The 17,187-nt window shown below is 43.1% G+C and overlaps 1 protein-coding gene across 1 annotated transcript in view; it reads right to left on the reverse strand.

Annotated features, from left to right (window-relative positions):
- The window catches only part of PKD1L1 (polycystin 1 like 1, transient receptor potential channel interacting), a 1,793,388-nt gene that overhangs the window by 1,413,853 nt on the left and 362,348 nt on the right, over positions 1-17,187 (reverse strand). The window contains exon 8 of the mRNA XM_078688182.1: positions 3,889-5,122. Within this exon, the coding sequence (XP_078544308.1) occupies positions 3,889-5,122 (1,234 nt within the window). The remainder of the gene's footprint in view (positions 1-3,888; positions 5,123-17,187) is intronic.

Raw genomic sequence — 17,187 nt, forward strand, 5'->3', positions numbered from 1 at the left:
GTGTGACGCGTAGCAGTCGCGAAAGATAAGGGTGAGAAGAAGGTGTAACAGGGCGTATACATAGACATGTGATGCAAACGTAACAGAATATGTCATGAATGGGCGGAAACCATGGAGGGGGCTACCTAAGGAGCCGGGACCTCTAACCTAATGGTGCGCGCAAACTGGCAATGACGTATCACTAGGAGAAGCTGGGGGCTATGAACTCTGTGCTAGGAGCAGAGACTAAAGTCTGGAGGGTCGGAGCGACATGTACCTAAACCCTATCTAGTATCTGATGTTTAGGGAACATGTTGATATAACTAGAAGTCAGGAGGGGAAAGGCTAACAGACTCTAAGACTGAAGCATGCATTATTCTTCATGTAGTGCGTGATGAAGAATATTAAATGACCATTAAATACAGTATTTCTCTTAACATGGAGCCCTAAAGGCTAGACAATGACGGAAACTATTGACGCGATCCAGTAGCTTAGGAATGCAGGGAAGGAGGGCTGAACTGATAACTGGAATCATAACATAGTCTTGGCAGACTTAGAGGCAGAGCCAAGCTGCACCGGGCACTGCGAGGCAGGAAGTAAGTGAAGGGTCGAGGATACAGGTGGGGGCTGTATCCCTCCTCAGCGAGGCTTCAGGAGACAGGAGCTGAATCTGATGTCCAGGCCCTTTTGAGGCCTGGAAACGGGGACTTTACAATGAAATAACGTGCACACTGGGAAACGTGGCAACGTAGCTTTACATAGGCCTGATACTCGTGTTATTCACGAGGACTGAAAACTGACATACTAGAGGTGGACACAACTGTAATTGCGTCTTTAATCGAACATGGGGAGTACATATACATATTAATCATGCACACATAACATATGATGGATTACATGTAGGGACACAGAACATGGCAAAATTTACTTTTCCACATTCCCTCCTTGTCACTACGTTTCCATCAGGAAACATCAATATTCATGATACCATCTATCGTTTCATACAGTATCATTTGCTCATCTCGAATAGTCCTGGAACGAGATTTAGAACGGGACTTGGGACTAGGAATACAAGAGGTAGCACAAATGCCGCAAATCGCAGGGCCACATTGTATACAGAGGCAGCAGCTGAATATGATCGCTACTGCAATACCTAGAAAGGACAAGACTTTCCATCCCCAGGCGGAAATTATATTCCAGAACCAACCGGACCATGTCCAGGTGCCTGGATCTTGGTGTAACAGATGGGCAATTTTATGAAGTCTGGTTATAGCTGAATAAACAGACGGCGCGTTATTTGGAATGAAAATGCAGCAACTGGATCCGATGAGTCTACAGGCCCCGCCCCTATCGGCCAGTATGACGTCAAGGACGAGACGATTCTGGAGCACAACAATTCTCATAAAGGATTGCTCTTCGGTTAAGTTACCTAGAGCGGAGGCAGTCTCATCTACTACAGCTTCAAGGGTTCTTGTTAACCTACGGATTAGCTTACTATTTACAACTGTACCTAAATAAGGGAAAACACCTTTATCAATATCAATGAATTGCTCTGCAGCAGTTTCAGTATAGTCGACAATCGGGAGATTTCTCTTGTGTCTAGTATGTACTAGGTAGGAATTCCTATGGTAGTCAGGTGGGGCTAGAAAAACAGGTGGCAGTAGGAAGGCAATGTAACAGGTTCCCTCCCAATCGAGGGGCAGACGAACATATGCAGTTTGACCACAAACAAAATAAGAATGACGTGAAGCTTTAAAAATAGATTTCCCACTGTCACTATACTTGACAATAGTAGTACAATCACTATGTCCTACATGTACGGAACCATAACTACGGACACATAATTCGCCTTTGACTGGTAATACTGAAATAGCAGGTAAGTCTGGAGTAGTATCAGACTGAACATTCAGGACCATAAAATTCGAAGAATAATTACCTAAATTATACACTTCATTTTCTAGATCTAAACCTGTTCTGTGGGGGAGCCCCTGCTTGTCTGGAAAACATGTACTGTTAAGAAAAGACATATCTGTTGAGGATGACGTTAACGTGGACCATGCCCCACACGAACCATTATGTGAAAAAGGATACGGAAAGAGTGGCAGAACTCCCTTCGGTGTCTGGAAAGGGGGGAGTCGACCACACACCCAACAATTAGTGGCATTGCTGGTCTGGTGTGAATAATGTAACATGCGGATAAAAGTATTATTTCTCATAGCGAGGCGGTAGGAAAATTCATGAGGGGGCAGATCACTAAACGTGTGCTCTACTGTAACATTAGAAGACTTATATACATGAGAAACTGGAAAGCACAGATAAAATGCATAACTGGTGCAGGAAATCATAATGCTGAGAAATAATATGAAACTTAGAAAAACGATACATCGGATTGAATTTTCACGACTGCAGAGGGTCAGGGGGTCGGCGTGGCTTCACCGACGCGTGGGGAAAGGGCAAGTCCCTATTCGGGCGCCATTATGTGGTATATAAATAAATAATACCGGATCTATTTTTGAATGAATGAATGAATAACAGATAGCTCAATAAAATAAGAGTCAAGATTCGAGGTAGTGGGAGTTTTGCAGGTTTATTACAGCATAAAGGACAGGGACAGGATAACCTGCATAGGAACAGAATGGCAAGGACTAGCATGGCCCGGCAGCTGCCGGGGACAGGATCTGGAATGGCTAGCTCTAACTTTTAATAACAATACATGAGCATATATACATAACGCAAACACATAGCATTACATTGCAATGGGCGTAACAGTGGGTGGAGCAGTAGGTGTGACGCGTAGCAGTCGCGAAAGATAAGGGTGAGAAGAAGGTGTAACAGGGCGTATACATAGACATGTGATGCAAACGTAACAGAATATGTCATGAATGGGCGGAAACCATGGAGGGGGCTACCTAAGGAGCCGGGACCTCTAACCTAATGGTGCGCGCAAACTGGCAATGACGTATCACTAGGAGAAGCTGGGGGCTATGAACTCTGTGCTAGGAGCAGAGACTAAAGTCTGGAGGGTCGGAGCGACATGTACCTAAACCCTATCTAGTATCTGATGTTTAGGGAACATGTTGATATAACTAGAAGTCAGGAGGGGAAAGGCTAACAGACTCTAAGACTGAAGCATGCATTATTCTTCATGTAGTGCGTGATGAAGAATATTAAATGACCATTAAATACAGTATTTCTCTTAACATGGAGCCCTAAAGGCTAGACAATGACGGAAACTATTGACGCGATCCAGTAGCTTAGGAATGCAGGGAAGGAGGGCTGAACTGATAACTGGAATCATAACATAGTCTTGGCAGACTTAGAGGCAGAGCCAAGCTGCACCGGGCACTGCGAGGCAGGAAGTAAGTGAAGGGTCGAGGATACAGGTGGGGGCTGTATCCCTCCTCAGCGAGGCTTCAGGAGACAGGAGCTGAATCTGATGTCCAGGCCCTTTTGAGGCCTGGAAACGGGGACTTTACAATGAAATAACGTGCACACTGGGAAACGTGGCAACGTAGCTTTACATAGGCCTGATACTCGTGTTATTCACGAGGACTGAAAACTGACATACTAGAGGTGGACACAACTGTAATTGCGTCTTTAATCGAACATGGGGAGTACATATACATATTAATCATGCACACATAACATATGATGGATTACATGTAGGGACACAGAACATGGCAAAATTTACTTTTCCACAAACAGACAGGAGTCAAGCTAGATATGTTCCAAGTAAGTAAGTTTCAGAATGCATGGAAACCGAAGAGTTAAAAGAGGATATTGATTAACATCGCTGTTTGCAAAAAAAAAATATACATTTCCATTGCACATGACACAGACAAAACAGCTATGTTTCTAGACTTAAAAAAAAGATTATATTTGATTTAAAAAAAAAAAAAAAGAACTCACCTTTCAAAGTTGCAGCTAAAATAACATCCTCTCCAACAACAGGTGGATTCACTACTTCAATATCAACCACGTAAAGTTCTTCCACTACGGATACATTTGCCTGCACTGTGTAAGAGGACACCTGGTTCCAAGCTCGAGCTACCACTTCCACTTGGCCAGCTGTATTAAAAATGTGCTGAAACTCCACTGAAGAATTTGGCAAACAACTGGCGGTGTAAAATATGAGGGTGAGATTGAGAAACACTTCCAAAGAAATGTTGGTTCCTGAAGTAGTCATTATGCTTATTCCAGTTGGGTGGGTAACAGTAACAATGTCAGGTAAGCTGAGAAGCAACTCCCCAACCGGGTCTTGAACTATGACCTCAAGACTAGCCTGTGCACTACTGACATTATTTTGAGCTACCACTGTAACGAGGAACAATCCGGGCTGAGTGTACACGTAGCTAGTTGTGAAGAGGGTGCTCACAATGGGAGCTTCGTCTGGAGTAAAGGTCCACTCCAATGTGATGCGAGATCCTTGCCTGACTACTGCCGTAAGAGTTATGGAATGGCCATGCTGAACATACTTAGGACTTGCCCCTGAAATACTAAGGGACGATATAACCTCCTGAACCTCAACATTGTCATGGAATCCGCTTGCACTAATAACATTGAAGCACTCCACTGAGATGAAGTAAAATCCTGGACTTGTGAAACAAAACTTGAGGCTCCATTCTGACCCAACCAAAGTCAAGATGGTCTCATCGTTCTTTGTAATGTTCCAATGGCACTTGGATCCAAAATGGCTGCCCGTGGTGTTGACCACAAAAATGACATTAGCTCCAGCTTGAACAAACTTTTTCCAATCGGGCACTGGAAAAATCGCAGTTATCGGTTCATATACCTGTACTTGCTGCCAAAGAGATGCAGTCACCACATTAGATTCAGCAGCAACACTAACAGTAACAGAATGATTGCCTGCACTCCTGTAGTAATGGGAGATGTGAAAGTGCATCTGACATCTCTGCAGTCCATAATCCTCCGACAGACGAAGATGATCAAAAGAGCCAAAAGTAGACTCATCACTTAGTCGGTGCGTGTGCATTTCACCAGTTTCAAAAGAGATGTTGAACAGCAGAAGTTGCTGCATTGTTGTGTACAGCTTTATTTCGAAACTCAGATTTTGTTCAGTAGGTACAACATACCCGTCTTTGCTTGTGATAGTCAAATTAGAGAGATTTTTCTGCACAACAGCCTAGAAAACAAGAGAACAGCGATTAATGCAGGAAAAACAATGACACTTATTGAACATTGATGTACGGCTAAGAAAAATTCTCTTGAATATGCGGTCCTTTGAGCTTAGTCTCTAGGAGGGACACCAACGACATTCTAAAGGCCTGAACATTCATTACAACGGTTATTGTCTACCCAGTTTCTGAGAACAATGCCCGTTAGTGCAACACAATGGTAGAGATGTAACCTACACTTGCTGTTTCAAGAAACCACTATATATTCTAAATTTAATCAGACAATGTAAAAGGTGCCCTTATTCGACTGGGTACCAGAAAAAGGGGTAAGGTCCAGTACCCCCTGGGAGCGAAGGCCCCAACAAGCAGACCATGAATTAACACAAGAATGGGAATTGGGATTCAATTGTTGAGGTATACTCAGTGTTAAGTAGTGCCTTGAAAGTGTAGATGAGGAGTTTGAATTGTGATTGTTTGTGAATGGGGATCCAGTGGAGCTCCTTCAGGTGTGGTGTGATGCGAGTGTGGCTTCGGAGGTTGAGAGTGATTCTGGTCGCCGAGTTCTGAAATAGTCTGTAGCCTTATGATGAGTTTTTCGTTGATCCTGGTATATAGGGTGTCCCTGTAGTCCTGCTTGGTTGTGACCAGGGTGTGTGTGAATTTTTTAGTGTGCTGATTGGGAGTCATATGAAAATGTTCCTCAACATAGGAGTCCTACCTGGGGTATAGAAATAAAACATTTCTAGGTTTTTAATGATCAGCCAGCCTCTTCCTCCCCACACAACAGAACCAAAGTTCGATTTTGGGAGCACAGACTGTCCCAAACATCACATCAAAGTTCTTCCAGGCTTTCACCTTTGCTAAGCCACGAAAAAAAATGCTCCTTAATTGCTTTTACCAAAACCTGATCTCGCTCATATGGTAGCCAAAGTACTTCAAGGATTTGACTCTCTCAAATTCGCTAAGAATCCACTTATTTTTAATTGACCACACTTTCCAAAAAGTATGGTTTGTGTTGTGGAAATATTAACAGTAAAATTATTATTTACTGCATACCCATATATAATTCCCCAAGTTGTACTTGCAAGCCGGCAAGGGATCAGGTCAAATAAAGCTGTATCATTACCTACATATGGAGGCTGGGATTTACAGAATACATTTTAGGATGAAAGGTTCACATCTTATTAAGGCAGGTTGTGAAAACACTCAAAAAGACACTAAAATTGTTGGTGCCAAGGCACACCCCGAGTAATCCATTTCCAACTCCTAAAGTGTCAGAGATTATGCCTGAGACAACTGAATTGCTAGTCAAGTGTTGTTGTAGATGTTTTCTATAGTTCTTAAAAGCACACGAAGAATGTCAATGGTTATCAATTTATTCCAAAGGTAATACAAAAATAAACGCATTGCAGGTCGCAAATATGACACACATTCTACACTAGACTATTGAAAACATACCCTGGTGGATTTTACAAAAACACCTGGTTATGGACACATACAGTCTAAACCCAGCTTGCAACCATAGAACAATATGTCAAACTTCCAATCATCCTCCGGAGGGCACCACATTAATTTAGCAAAAACACTTTCCTTTAGAAAGCAACCTAAAAGATTGTGGAAAGGCAAGCTTGCCTTTCTTGAAAACCGGGGCAATCAAAGAGAGGGAACCATGAATAATATACGAATGGAAGTTTAGTATGAAAAAATCTGCCTACCTAATCCAGATAACATTTTAAAATGCAATTATGAATGCCATTCAAGGCAGGAGCTTCGAATGCCGTTTTTAAGTTCATTGGGCATGACTGGATCCATTAAACAACTAAATTCTAGTCTATCTGGCTAAAGACATCCCTGTACATTCCTTTTAAAGACTAGCCACCAGAAGACATTTGCATCCCTATGGACCGTCATTTTACTCCTAAAGCTGTTTGGCTACTGACTGATGAGGTTTTTCTTTTGCGTGAGGTTTGTCTGATGTGAATTAAAGTAGCATTAACTACTTGGGACCAAGATTCACTGCAAGTGCCAAGACAATACAACCCTCCTAGTAATGGCAACTACTCTGTTATTGTGAGGTTTGAAATGGTGGGGTAATGCCATGGGTTTGCACTGTGTGTTATAAGCAAAACATTTGGAAGACACATTCGCATCCTGAATGCATTTTGGATTTCTTAATGTTAAGGGGCAGATAAATTCCCTCACCATTGTGGGTAAGAGAAACATTCCCAACAAATTTGGTGGTGGTGTTGGAAAATCAGCTTCCAGTGGCAGCTGCTTGCAGGATAAAGTGGTGGGGCAGCACGGGGAGGCAATACAAAAAAAAAAGGAAAAAAGCTTACCTAAAGACTCAGTGCTCTTCTGCATAGGCTCCCAAGCACCAATCCAGATGCTGCTCTCATACTGGTAATACTATTGCCTAGCAGAAGAGAAGTGCCGGGATTGAGCACAGCGGGCTGGTTTTATGCTCCCTCAGGGACTGGAAGCCTGTGCCTGCTGTTGTCCATGCAACATCCTGGAGATATCAAAGTGTGCATGTCACTTTGGCCATCTTGAGACGGCCGGCCAAACAGACACGCACATTTGAGGCGCCCACCACTCCTCCTCCATGTTTGCTACTGTCAGAGGATGGCCCCACCTCCAGGAGTCGGCTCTGGTATGAAAATAAAATGATAATAAAATTGCTTGATTATCATTTAAGTTTACATGATGTTTTCACCTGCTGGCTCCAGCAGTGAAGCATTGCTCCTTCCCCATACGTCAGGAGCCACCAAGGTCAGCTTCCCAAGTAGCAAAATATTTTCTTTGAAGACAAGAAAATTTTTGAATTGCAAATGGACCTATGGGACCAATTTAGTAGCACTTACTAGATGTACACATCCGTAAATGGTAAAACATGAAATCTACAAAAGAAACTGCGTTACTCCCGGGAAGCTGCAACTGTCATGAGAAGGTTCCTGTAAAATCAATTCAAATTGGAAATGTATCCCAAATGTAAGATTAAACCTACTGGAGTACATTTGTGAATATCCTATGTAAATGTGGTAAGGAAGTCAACAGTAGTGAGCACGGGCATTTTGTTCAATCTTTATTTACCTTTTCTTGTGTCATACCTCATATGCAGCACAGCCCACAAGTTCTACAATAAAATATTAAATGTGGATAAATTCAGAGATACAAAGATTGCTGCCTTCACTAGTTGCTTCTCCTTTCGCGTGATATCTATGACCAGAGAGCAGTCTCCAATTGCCTCTCGTTCTCGTTATTATTTGACTCGTAGTCCATCTTCTCACTTGGAGGCATATAGATGAGGAGTGGAAAAGCCCTCCATCATCTGAGTAGCACTCCATTATCAGTGTTGACTTCACGAGGATTGTGTGAGGTATTAGTTTCATTGTTTATGGCTGTGTTGATGAACTGCGTGTTGTAGTAGGGTGTGGTTTTGGTGGTGCCTGTTGCGGAGTGTGTGCCACCAACAGATGGTTATTGACCTCTATCTCAGCCCTCTGTTGGTTAAATAATTGACACTTCTCTTCCACCATCCACTATAATTTTCTGTTCTCTGCCATAAAGCAAAGAGTACATCATTTTAAAGGACTGTGGCTATCACTTAGTGGAAAAGCTCACTAGCCCAAACAGATCCTAATAACTGTAACTCACTGTCAAAGATGCCATATGAGTTGCTGGTATTTGATTCAAGATCACTGTGGCATTGTTGGGGTGGAAATTCGGCTAGTGATCCTCAAACTACTATTGTTGGTTGGTAGGATTGAGACTGGTATAACTGTTTTGGTGAATGTCATGCATTTTCCACAGGCGCCGAGTTATTATGATAATGGCCTTCTGCTCAAATCCTGCTCCAAAACTGATTAAATACTACAGGTATCTGGCATTTTAACATTATTCAGATTAAAATAATGTCCCAAGATGAAAGTACAATCCTGGGCAGGGAAGAGTCTGGCAACAAAAGCATAGGCCGATCTTTCTAGGGGCCCAGTGGCTGATTCCTATCCCTCCTATACTACATATGGGAAAAGATTCAAAAGTGAGACAAGCGATGAAATGATGGCTCGACCTCTCAGGAGGAGATCTTGTTCCACATATTTCCACTGAGGAATGTTGACAGGACAACCCCCACCCACCGCCCACCCCAAGGGAATTGCAGACACAAGCAATATGCCAGGCACTGCACGGAAGCTGCTCTAGGATCTGAGCAGATCTGTGAGGGGAGAGCTGCACTGTGGATTCTCCAGAGCTGCACTGTTGCCATCCACCTGAGGTCATTGGAAGGTCATTCCTGTGACTTTCGGCAGATGTTGATTTTAGGTTTGAATGCTTTTTTATTAGATATCCAACAAGATTCCCAGAACAAGAAAACACAACTGCCAACCTCCGGAGCCACTGCCTCCCACTCCCTCCTGGGAACCCCTCCCCCACTAGACCTTTAACCCCACTTACTGTTGCTCCACCACCCCCACATAGCATTGTCCAAAGCTTGCACACACCGCATTTCACATCAGCGGACTTAGATATTCATTCAGTCTACCGAATGGAACTATAATATTCATACATTTTCAAAAGTTTTAGAATACTTAGGACCCTTAATCTGTTCTGGCATGTAAGTTACTTGAAGTCCATTTGAAAGTACTGCAGTAGTGTCCTCCATTGTTTAGCAAAGTCTTCCATTTCTCCTCTTGCCCGTTTAGTCAGCTTTTCCATTCCCATCAGCCACCACAAGCATTCAATCCATTTTCTCTCCGAGGGTACCATACTCTAGTCCCCACGATGCCAGTACCATTTGTTTGGTAGCCACCATTAGTAAGGATATCAGTCATCCTCTTCTACCCCCAATAGGTAGCTTTCATCATCTGGGCGGCCAACGAGTATGACCCCCTGGACAGCTGGCTAGCTCTGAACTTATAATCTGGTGTATTGACAAGAGGATCCAGTCCCATGACCCCTGGATCCTCAAGCAAGACCACAAGACATGAGTCAGTGCCCCCCTCCCTTCCTCACAGCCTCTTTAGCATTCTGTGCTATGATCGTTATTCATCTATGCTATACGTTGAGGTGTATGGTGCCATCTGTATAAGAGTTTTAGAGTTGTCTTGCTCCCGGCAGTATGTCTGGCCCCTGTAGTCTCCCTTTAAAGGATCTCCTTCCATTGACCCGTGTCAAGGGTGATGTCGAATTCACTTTCCCATATTCTCTGAAAAGTGATTATGGGGTATAATCTAGAAATTGCATGAGCATTGTTGGGGGCCGTGATAAGATATTTCTCAAAGGGTGACAAAGGTCTGGTCACTCTCTGTCTAACCACTGGTTAGAGGAGCCAGTGATGAAGCTGCCAGTAGCAGTATCTATCGCCTTCTATGTTCATGCCCCAGCTTGTCAAAGGGTTTAGTCTGTCCCCCTTCAAACAAGTCTATAAGTGTTTCACATCCACCTTGCCGCCAGATCTCATACAGTTCTCTATTTCTTCCAAGTGAAAAATCCATGGTTGCCCTATGGGGGCGAAAGGGAGCAGGCTAAAGGAAGCAGGGGAAAGTCTTATGTCTCCGTTTACTGCCCACCTATCCCAGATCTTCAAAGTCACCAGGGATTTATATAATGTGGGCATTCCTAGAGTCTTTTGTCTCCACTGTACTTCCCCAAGTGACCCTACCGTCATCATATGATCCACCATGCACCACTACTTGTCGGTCTCTTGCCATGTCCAATGATATATATAGCAGAGCTAGGAGGTGGTACAGTAAACTCTCTATTCGGAGCTCCCAATCCTCCATCACATAGTCTGAGAGAGCTCTGGCCTCAGGACATTCTCGCCTCCTTATTGGGCCACAGATAAGTCTGCAAGCCACTTGTAGATCCTCCATGTAGTCCTTGGGAATAGAGACGACCAGGGTTTGATATGGGTACAGAATCTTTGGAAGGATTGACATTTGGAATGCCGCTATCAATCCCAGTAACAAAACCGGTTTATATTTCCTATTTTTTAAATCTAGTTTCACTGACTTTTTCAATCTGTGGAGGTTTATTTATTTAGTTTAATGCAGTGTTGGTTTGAAGGCCACCACCAGATAATCAATGTGCTAAGTGCTATATCTAATTGGGGTCAGATGCTTCAACTCATCTGCCAGTCGGTTTGGGACATTGAAGATCACCAATTTTGTAAGATTGATTTTGAACCCCAACACAGCCTGGTATACCTCACCTGTAGCATATTTTGTGGGCCTTGAGAAAACTGGGCACAGGGTGGAAGGCCCTGTACTTAGCCATTGTGATTGCGGACACATCTTGGAAAATTTGGGGAGAGTAACCATTGTAGCTAATTGGGCCTTGCATCCTCACTGCCTCAGAAGTGCCTTCTTGTCTGTGTAGTACTGGAAGCATACTAGGATGTAGGGGCCAGACAGCAAGTTTAGAGGGAACTCTTCACCACTCACTGCAGCATTCCACTATGATTCAGGCCCCCTCCAACCACCTGTAGAGTACTTCACAGGCCCCCCAAAGCTCATTACTGTGCCGAAATGCCCTCGCTAGCACTGCACGGGGAGCTAGGACCTGTGTTCGGGGGGAGCTCTGCAACTATGCCATTGCCATTTTGGGCTCGGCCACGCCCCTTACCATATGTTTACAGCAACAGGGTTGACGTGGAAGGGAACTAATTTGGACCAATAAGGGAAAAACTTAAGACCATCATATTTGTTTCAGGTACTTGACCAGCATTGTAACTTTTTTCAAACTGTAAGAATTCCCCTGTTGCACCTTGCTGGAAGACTGAAATTCTGAATCTCCTTGCCCACCAGGTCACTTTGATAGTCCTCAACCCAGTCACCTGTTCAGCACTGTGGACTTGATTCCAGTTACCCTGCTTTTCATTTTCTTCAGCCGGTTTTCCATAGCTGTGACAGTCTTTCCACTTTGTCACTCGCCCTGATTATGTAGACCAAATCCATTTAATCTCCTTCTGGCCCCTGAATAGTTCCTGGTAGCCGCGTCCATGCTATCGTCCTACACAGGACCCTTCCTCCTGCAGGTCTGGGAAAGAAAAAAGTTTTCTCTCCCCAATTATTTGTTCACCACGCCATTCCTCAGGTTTAATCTCTCCACTGTCACTAGTGGTATACATTTCTCATTACTAAAACTTGTGCAGGTCTCCTTTTTAAGTAATTTAAGTAACAAGGATTCCCTTCCACCAGACCACCATTTGGCTAGGTCCTAAAGAAAACTTTGCATGCTTTTTGTAAATTTAAACAATATGAATAATTTTCTAACCTAAACTACATTGTTGTGCATGCTGTAGCAAGAATTATCTTTTATTTTTATATCATTTATTTACTTTTCAATAATAAACAGCTTCAACTCTCACACTGACAGTAGATGCACAGCATCAGCAGTGACAGATAATATAGGCAATATCGATTCAAGTATACAACAACTAGAAATAAGCCATTGAGTCATTAAAACATGTATCATAAGAATAGGGATCAGTACGTTGTACAAATGTTCTACTATGCTGTCCCTTTATTTGAACTCTACCTGATGATTACCTAGCTACGCTTTAACATGGATGGATAGCTCTTACTAGTACAGCGAGTTGCAGGATTAAAATATTTTCTTTCTGCAGTATGTAGTTCCAAGTGGGGACCATTTATCTCCAGGTTGTGATGCGAGGTGTAGTCACGTAGGTGTCACCCATGTCATTATCAATGTTCCCTCTAATTTTTTTCTTCTGTGTGCGGCAGTGAAGGGTCTCTGAGCCCTGCAGCCAAGGCTGTGTGTGCCGAAGACATGCAACAACTCACTATACAAGTGATCGCAGTGCGTGAGCTGCCAAAGTCAGTAGGTTCTGACACTCCATTAAATATAAAAGCTGCATTTTGACTCTCTTATTTGAATATAATAAACATATTTAAGTTAGACGTATTAAATACTAACATGATCATACAAGTTCCCCATGACATTTACTTCACTAGCTCCTGCATTACACAAGTACAGAAATGACAGAATAGTGCGACTTGCCTTCTGGCCTGTTACTTTCATGAAGTTTAGGACATTGCACAGATAATTATCCTGAACCTTCCTGATCACCTTTGGGGCCATTTTCCGGAAGTGTTACATGATGGTCAGGACACGGCCAAAGAGAACCTCTTCAGTTTTGGCTACATACTGTGTAATCAGTGGTGAGGTCCATGGGCTTCTTTATTGACATCACTATGCCTGGATGCTCTCCACTGGCTGTTTGATGATGTCCAGTTTATTCTTTTGAACAATCCCTTTGATGATCATGTTTTTGACAAAAGAGCATTTTAAACAGGGTTGTGCCATGGCCCGCCCATTGGGCTTGCCTTCCCCTGCTCTTTGGTTGCACAGAAAATACTGTTAGTTCAGGAATTGCTTCAATGATATACCCTTTTGGCAGCATCACACTTCATAATCTGTGAAGTAGCAGTCCAACCAGTTCTTTCCACAATACAGAGGATATGGCCATTTCAATTGGTGTCATGGACAGCAGCAAAGAAAGTCTCATCTCTAGAATCCCAAAGCCACTTAAACTGCCCTCGAGGGAACACGTGGCTTGTAATGAGGAGGGCGCCCTTTCATTTATATCACCCGCTATCTGTCACATTGGTTCCTCTAGAGTGTCAAGCAAGGCACACACTTCCAGGACTTGTCCTCTCTCATTTTTAATTTCTTCTATCCCATTTTCTTTGGCACTGTCAACACTTTGTAGAAGTATGGGAGCCACTGGAGGTTCAACCCAATTACCCAGTTCACTTTGAGGTCCTCTTGGAACCTCAAGACCAAAATGGGCTTGGCTTTCATGTGGCGTCTGCCTGCCACCCACTCTCTAAGATCATGCTCCATGAAGTAAAGACAAACATTAATCCTTGATGTAAAACAGGAAAGATAACAGGATACCCATTTAGTGCTGAATTGCAAAGCATGAAACTAAAAAGCCTGGGATAAATCTTGGCTTCCCTGCTTGGCCAAAAATAGTGTGATCTGAGGCAAATATTTAATTTAATAGTACCTATTTTTCTACATTATTGCATTTAAGAGGATCTTGGAATATGTAAGTTTTATATGTCTGCTATGCAAAACATAGCATGTTTGATTTAATAAACTATAATGTTGCTCCACCTAGAATAAGAATATAGTGTGCAAATAACTGACTTACTTCTTAGTTCACTAACACCATTGTTGTCATGTCAGGAGGCCTAAATGTTTGTACGTTCATATTTACAAAATGTCAATTTTATTAAATGCTTTTCAATTCAGTGAAATGTTCTGATGTTCTAAAGTGAAACAGTTCCTTATGTTAAAGAAATGTGCTTTTACAATTTTGAAGAGACTTTTTTCTCATATTTTTGCATGATGTTAGTTGCATAATTTACATGCCTTATCAGCACTTGGCTCATGCACAGGCTATTAAAACCAAGCCAGAAACTTGCATCAGACTGCCCGGTTCAATTGTTGACACTCTTATCTCTAATACTTCATTGTCAATATCTCAACATCTATGTGTCTCCTCCCAAAACTTGGCAGATGGCCACGTCCCCCGCAGGATGACACTAGAGGGGACAGCCCCTTAGCATTCCTCCACTGCCCGGAAGGGGCTAGTACTTCTTCTATGCCTACCTGGCCAGAAGGGGGCAATCAAAAGGGGCAGCAGATCTCGCCTCCTCCAGGGATGACAGCCTTCCGGGAGCACGAGGGTATTTAGGTGGGCATCTTATATGGGCAAGTCCTCTTTTCCGGTATAGGCAGCAGAAGAATTTTGCCACCCAGCAAGGGAGCTGAACAAAACAGCACTCAAGAACATCCAAACAGCGACACAAGTGGAGTTAGAGGGTGATCTTTATGCACAAAAGGCAAGCTATCAGAGGAGCGATGGGGATGCCAATATAAAATGAGATCCTCAGCCCAAAGGGGGCCATGAGAAGAACGCAACAGCAACCCCTTCATCCTGTAAGGGACAGTTGGTATCCTAACAGCTGGGGGTTGGCCTTACCTCGCTCCATGGTGGTACGGGTGCAGCAAACATTTAAAAAGCATTGGGCCGCAGCCACCAAATATGCAAGATACAACACCGTTTAAAGAATAAGATGGCAACGCAATGCCGGTGGCTGGATATTGTTTCAGGAAGGGTGCCAGTGATCATTCTTTAACAGCACTGCACTCGGATGATCACCCGTAAGATCACCCTACCTGTGTTCATATATTCATGCATAGCAAAATGCATATAAACTTGCGGCAGTTTTCCCACAAGACAAAGGTGTTAGTGTGTTTTGTTCATAATGCAACTGTATAACTGTGTTTTTCTTCAAGTCAGGATCCCTATAACGTATGTGAGATAACAGGGGGCTACGGGTGGCAACGCTAAGCTCCCGACATTAGAGCTTTGCTGCTGTGCTCCAACTTCCCTGAAGAAATCTATGGACTCCAATTGGCTATATCGATGGGAGGAATCCGAAAACATTCAGCAGCAAACAAGAGGTCAGAACGTGCGCAGAGCTTCTGCGACCCCCAGTCTGACACGCCATGGCCAGCCCACAGAATACCCCACTTGTGGCGTACATTAAGTAAAAGAGCATGGTCACCTGCCAAACACGGAGTTCAAAAATTACTTAAGTCAAACCATAAGCAACCAGTGCCTGGACTCCATCCATGTTTCTTCATACCCTTCACAGCCGGCTGATCTTTCAAGGACCTTGCTGCCACCCACTTTCCTCAAGAATTCACCCACTCAAGCAGCCTTGTGAAGGCGCCTCGGGACACCCACCTATTTCCACGACTCTGTGAAACAAGCATTGGCATATCCAATCGTTCTCGCCTTTGGGACCTTATAAGTGTTTAGTTATCCAGCACAATATCCTTGGTGCAACAACATCAAGTGTTGCATGGCTAAACACTTCTAAGGTCCCTAAGGTGAGACCTATTGGCCTCTGCCAATGCTTGTTCGAGAATGTCTCTAACCATAGGTCAAAATATATTCTGGGGTTTTTCTCTCACTGTGCACCCGAATATGAGCAAACAAGAAGTGTTGACATACTGATGGACATTGAAGTTCATGTTTAATGCCCCAGGTGGTTGAGTACGAAAGTCCTATAGAAGCAGTAAACTTGTGCTCATAGAGAAATAGTGTCATCATAGGGAATTACGACGCGAGCAGCCTGCTAAAATCTGGAAACGTCTATTAAGTACAATAGAAAAGAAATTGCCATCTTTCAAATTTATGGTGGGGGAAGAGGATACAATATATTTAGAACACAATTTTGATTAATTATGTACAAAATCATGAGAAACTATTTACGTACAAAGACGTGGTTCTGAAATGTTTGCTTTAAGAAGATAGGGCAGGTTTCACTTGCGAGTTTGATGACCGCAAATGATGCATGCTTTTATGCACAAAAAGAAACATTTACTAATGGAGCCTCAAAGGAGGGGAGGGGGTGGAAGGGTGATAAATGAAAGATCTGGGTAACCATTCTGGACTGCTTCATAGACTTGTATAAAAAAAAGACAAATTAAATTGGAAAAAGTAAAGCAAAAAACCACATCCCTTCCCACAAGAGACACACCCCCTTGCACTTACGTTCTGAAAACTACTCCCCACTATATACTTCACCCAATTTCATGCAAGGCACCGTCTTGGCATGACGTTGCAAATCAGAGATGCGAGTGCATTATCACAAAAATTAAATAAATATATTGACACTTAATCGTTAGTTCATCAATGCAATCCTGCTCACCTTAATATTCTTTGAAATGATTACTGTAGCATCCGTCTACACTACCGCCCACCCAATGACACCCCGTATCCCTCTATCAGCCCTGTACTGTAGGCAGCTGGATGTCACAAATCTGAAAATATCAATTCCATCTCCATTCTGCCAGCAACCTCAGGCACCACCAGCTGAAACTACTTAAGCAGCGCTAGAGATTGCAAAACGCTTCTGGCAAATAACTTTACAATATCTTACATTTAAACAAAAATAGATGTTCTCTTATATATACATTTATAACTGAAAACCAGATGTCAAGCTGTACAGTGGAATTTGGCAAAGTT

This window comes from Lissotriton helveticus, chromosome 4_1 (assembly GCF_964261635.1).
Source record: "Lissotriton helveticus chromosome 4_1, aLisHel1.1, whole genome shotgun sequence".
NCBI classification, from domain to species: Eukaryota; Metazoa; Chordata; class Amphibia; order Caudata; family Salamandridae; genus Lissotriton; species Lissotriton helveticus.